The following is a 4,896-nucleotide window of genomic DNA, read 5'->3' as shown; positions in this document are numbered from 1 at the left end:
GTACCGCGAGCTGTACATCCTGGAGAACACCACGGCCTGGGTGGAGGCACGCTGGGGGCAGCAGCTCCTCCGGACCCCCAACCACACCCTTCACCTCAGCCAGGCCGGTGAGTGCCCCTGGGAGCGGGCTGGCAGCCAGAACCAGCACCAAGAACTGCCAGAAAACCCAAAACCACCTCATTTTTCCAGTCAAGCTGGATCCACCCCCCTCTGGGATGCCMTTCTCCAAGGCTGGTGGCCAGCTGAGGGTCAGGGTGCCACGGCCGCAGTGCCACGGCCTGGAGCAGCCACCACAGAGGGAGGCTCGCTTCTGGAGGGTGGGACACAGCGGCTGGACACAGGTAAAATGCTGTTTGCTGGAGATGCCAGGGGCTGACAGGACAGCCGGGAGCACATCCCGGGAGTGCAGGGCTCAGTGATGTCACTGTCCCCTCCCGGTCCAGCTGTGGCCCATCTGTTTGGCTGCGTTATCGGCTCTGCCCTGTCCTCCGGCCGGGGGATCCTGCTGCTGCCCATAACAGGATCAGGCCGTGATTCTCGGGGATTACACAGGCAAAACCCCGGATTATACTAATGACGACAATGGATCAAATCCCAACGCTTGTCCCCAAAGGAGCTCCCGCAGCTGGAGACCCCCACCCCTCTCAGTTGGTGCCAGGAGGGTCCCAGGATTGAGGGGACCTCTGGCCACCATGTGCCCTGGGTTCCATTTGGCTCTCCGAGTCCCTGGGGTGTGTGGGGATCACAGGGCAGATCTGATGTCCCAGTAACACACTGGGTTCACTGGGTGGGTGTCTCTGTCCYCGGTTCTCTCTGCAGGTGACATGTGAGACTGTGACAGTGACAGGTGAAGCTGACTCAGGTGGGTTCAGCCTGTGGGGCTGTTGGGGACAAGCATCTCCCAGGGGTGTTCCACACCCTGGTGGGGTGCTCTGCCCTGTGCTGCACCCCCAGCACCCCACGATGGCCAAAAGGTGGGAAAAAGAGGGGTCACTCATCCCCTGACCCTGCCACCCCTCTCTAGTGACCTGTGCCCTGGGGRTAAACGGCACCTTCGTGGTCCAGCTCCGGCACAAACCTCCCACCTGGAGCAGCTACTGGAGCGACTGGAGCAGYAACATCTCTGTCCCCGAGGGTGAGSRAGARGASAGGAGCCTGGTGAGATCCCAACAGCTCCCGAAAATGTGCAGAGTTCAGCCAGGCTTGTTCCTCCCACAGAAATCCGGCAGAGCCCGGTGCTGACCCACCAACTGGGCAAACTGGGGAGAGACGGGCAGCGGGTGCTGCGGCTGAGCTGGCAGGTACGGTCACATCAGGCACAGTGGCACCCCTGGGGACCCTCCNTCAGCCAGGCTTGTTCCTCCCACAGAAATCCGGCAGAGCCCGGTGCTGACCCACCAACTGGGCAAACTGGGGAGAGACGGGCAGCGGGTGCTGCGGCTGAGCTGGCAGGTACGGTCACATCAGGCACAGTGGCACCCCTGGGGACCCTCCYGGGTRTCCTCCAACCCTTCACCCCCSGAGTCGCCCCCTTYCCCTCCCCAGCCRGTCCTCAAGGAGCAAAGGGATGTCMGCTACAAGCTGGATGTGCACATGCCGGCGTGCGGCTGCGCGGAGCCGGACGAGGAGGACGCCGCGGTGCTGGGCTGGGAGGACACAGAGCACAACCTCACCCTCTCCGGGGCMGAGTACAAAATCCTGCTGACCGCGGTCAACGCCGCGGGGCCGGGGCCGGCGCGGCAGCTCCGTGTGCCGGCAGGACAGCACGCAGGTACCGGCCCCTAGAGAAGGGCCGAGCTCCCCTGGCAGCCCTCAGGGCTTTGTTTTCTCCAGCTACCCCAGATATCCCCCATTTCACCCCAGATCTCGGCTTCAAGGACATCAGCGTGGCMGGCGGCACCGTGAGGGCGCGGTGGGAAGCGCCGGTCCCCGGCGACGCCTTCTGCTTCGAGCAGCAGGCACTGCCAGACCCCCCAAAAACGGGAGTCTGCGTCCAGCAGGARTTCCGTGCCAACAGCAGCCGCGTGGAGAGAGGCGAGGGAGAGCCCCAAACCCCTCTGTGTCCCCGCTCGGGGTCAGAGAGTCTGACCAGTGTCCCCAGTTCCTCCCCAGGAGCGCCCCAAACCCCTCACTGTGCCCCTCCCGGGGTCAGAGGGTCTGACCAGTGTCCCCAGTTCCTCCTGAAAGAGCACCCCAAACCCCTCTGTGCCCCCACCCAGAATCAGAGTCTAACCAGTGTCCCCAGTTCCTCCCCAGGAGCATTGGGAGCGCCCCAAATCCCTCGCTGTGCCCCCACCCGGGGTCAGAGGGTCTGACCAGTGTCCCCAGCTCCTCCTCAGGGAGCGCCCCAAACTCCTCTGTGCCTCCACTCGGGATCAGAGGGTCTAACCAGTGTCTCCGGCTCCTCCCCAGGGACACTGGGAGCACCGGGGTGTCACCGCCTCGCCGTGCACGGCTGGGACGCGGAGCGGGGCTGGGCCACCTTCGCCCTRTGGCACCACTACGCCGGCAACGGTGAGTGCGGGAGCGCGGAGCGTCGCTCGCGGTTTCGCTGCGGGAGGGGCTGGAATTCCTGGGAGAATTKCCCGTTTCTCTGCGCACAGACTCGCTGGCCGTGCCCTTCAACATCAGCGCCGCAGACGCCGCCGTCACCCTCCAGTGGAGCCCGTCCCCACGGGCCACCTGYCCCGGAGCGCTGGCCAAGTACCTCGTCTGCCACGCGGCCGAGGGGGACAACCTGACCTGTGAGTGGCACTCCCCGACCCCCGTGGGGCAGGAGGAGGGTGCCAGACTGCCCCACGCTRGTTATTGTTTGCCCAGACAGCGAAGTGGATGCCGCAGCATCAAATTTCACCCTCCGAAACCTCCAGCCCGGCACAGCCTACAGGGTGGGCGTGTGGGAGGTGACACAGGACAGCGAGGGGACCTGCAGTGCYTGGTGGCGCTTCCAGACCAAGGCGCTGGGTAAAGGCTGAGACCCCGTYCTCATGGGGGGCTCTCTCCACTGGYTGCTCGCCCTCGCCCCAAAACGTCTCCTGTGTCCCCCACGGGGTGTTGGGGACAGGAATGCCACCACCCAGCCACCCTGGCCATCCCCAGGTCCCCAGGGAGCAGCGTGGAGAGGCAACCTGAAGTACCTGGGAATCTCTCTTGGGCTCCCCGCCGCGGCTGCCATCTACCACCTGAGCAAAAAGAGGTGACACAGCATCCTCTGTCCCCAAGGCCACTCGGGCCACCCCCGCCATCACCTCCCCCCCCTCACCAACCACTCCCTCCCCAGGGCTCGCCGCCTCCTCTTCCCACCCCTTCCCAAGCCCGTGGGCACCAAAGCCATCCAGTTCTCCGCCGGCGAGATGAGGCAGGTGAGGTGTAAAGGGCAGGAGGGGGCAGATCCCGCAGCCCCAACCGCCCACACACAGCCCTGGCACCGGACATCCCACCCCAAACCCACCCAACCCTTAGGGCCAGCCCCGGCCGGGCCTCCTGGAGCCCTCGGAAAGGTTCAACCCAGCCGAGCTGCTGCTGCCGGAGCCCAATCCCAGCGAGGAGGAGGCTGACACGGGCACAGGGACCGCGGTGGCACAGCCCGAGGAGCCGCAGCCGTGCCCAGCGCTGGAAAAACCGGCGGAGGTGGCGGTGTCCCCGCCGGGCTGTGCGGAGGAGCTGCCCTTCGCCTACCGCAGGCAGGAGATGCTGAGCCCGGCGGGATCTCCGGTGCCCGGGGAGGAGGAGGAGGAGGAGGAGAAGGAGGAGAAGGAGGAGGAAGAGGAAGAGAACGGGAGGCAAGGGCCGCACCGACCGCTGATCCCCATCGCTCTGCTCATCTCCGACAAACCCATCATCATCAGGGATGGGGAAGGATGGGATCCCGCTCCGTAGCCGTCACCGGGCTGGAGCGGGGGGACGGACGGCAGGAGGGGACAGGGGTGTCCCCTGGAATGCTGAGTGTCTGTGCGGGATGCTGAGCGCCCGGCCCCGGAGCTCAGGGTCACACCGGCACCTCCAGGGGRTTTTCTGGTTTCCAGGACGTGGAAAGCGATGCTCGTGGAGGGAGCATCGCACCGGGCCAAGTTTTGGCCACTCAATTCCCAGCTTCAGCTTTTCACTGGGGATAAAAAACGAGTAAAGGCAGCTGCAGGGTCTGAGCAGGACCGAGGGTGTTTCCATGGCTGGGCTGGGAGGAGAGGCAGAGCTTCACCTCTGGAACCAGCATCCAGTGGGACGGGGACGCAAAAAACCCCGGCACCAAACTTTAGCTACCTGAAAAAAACCGAGTAATGTGCAAAAAAAAATTTTAAAAAATTGAAAAGGAAAAATAATAAACACAAGCATAAAAAAAAATTTAAAAGAATTGCACAAAACAGCAGGACTGAGATGGTTTTCCCTCGCCTGACCCGGGCAGATTACAGCCAGGATTTAGAAGCGAGGTTCAATCCACAGCGCTGAGGAGGACGCAGCCAGGCAGCCGGGCCGGGGGTGATCCATGGGGGCCCCCCCAGCCCCTTCCCGTGGGGCCGCGCCGCCGCCTCGGGCCTTATCTGGGGCAGAACGGGAGATGAAAAGCGATTTGTGGTTTCCTCTGCCTGGCGCGGCGGTGTTTACTTGCTGAGACGGCAAAAAAATCTTAAAAACCTAAAAGCTACGTGGGGTTAGCAACGCGGGGAAATCCAGGTACGGCAGCGCCGCGGCGCCTCAGCCATTGACACTCATCCTCCTCTCCGCTGCTTTTGGCCCCACTCGTGTTTTACAAAGAATTTTACCAAAATTGCACTCGCAGCAGGGCGGAAACTGCGAGGACAGAGCCCCGGGGAGGCACCTTCTCCCACAGCTCGGCCAGGCACGGTCGGGTTTGCGTTTCTGGCCATTCCCAGCGCTCCAGGGATGAGGTGGCCGSCG

General features: G+C 63.8%; 1 protein-coding gene across 1 annotated transcript; it reads left to right on the top strand.

Moving 5' to 3' along the window:
* The first annotated feature begins 189 nt into the window (after positions 1-189).
* On the top strand, positions 190-4,064 carry IL12RB1 (interleukin 12 receptor subunit beta 1). Its single transcript, XM_057387065.1, has 12 exons — positions 190-341; positions 820-862; positions 1,025-1,135; positions 1,219-1,301; positions 1,546-1,771; positions 1,864-2,034; positions 2,413-2,514; positions 2,604-2,744; positions 2,821-2,964; positions 3,100-3,196; positions 3,281-3,362; positions 3,463-4,064. Exons 1-12 carry the CDS (start codon positions 216-218, stop codon positions 3,877-3,879), a joined length of 1,743 nt encoding a protein of 580 aa, XP_057243048.1. The 5' UTR covers positions 190-215; the 3' UTR covers positions 3,880-4,064.
* The last annotated feature ends 832 nt before the right edge of the window (positions 4,065-4,896 follow it).

This window comes from Malurus melanocephalus, unplaced genomic scaffold, assembly GCF_030028575.1.
Source record: "Malurus melanocephalus ecotype Western Australia unplaced genomic scaffold, MMel_1.1 scaffold_1122, whole genome shotgun sequence".
NCBI lineage: Eukaryota > Metazoa > Chordata > Aves > Passeriformes > Maluridae > Malurus > Malurus melanocephalus.
The sequence above is the reverse complement of the archived record's forward strand: the minus strand, read 5'-3'. Positions and strand labels throughout refer to the sequence as shown.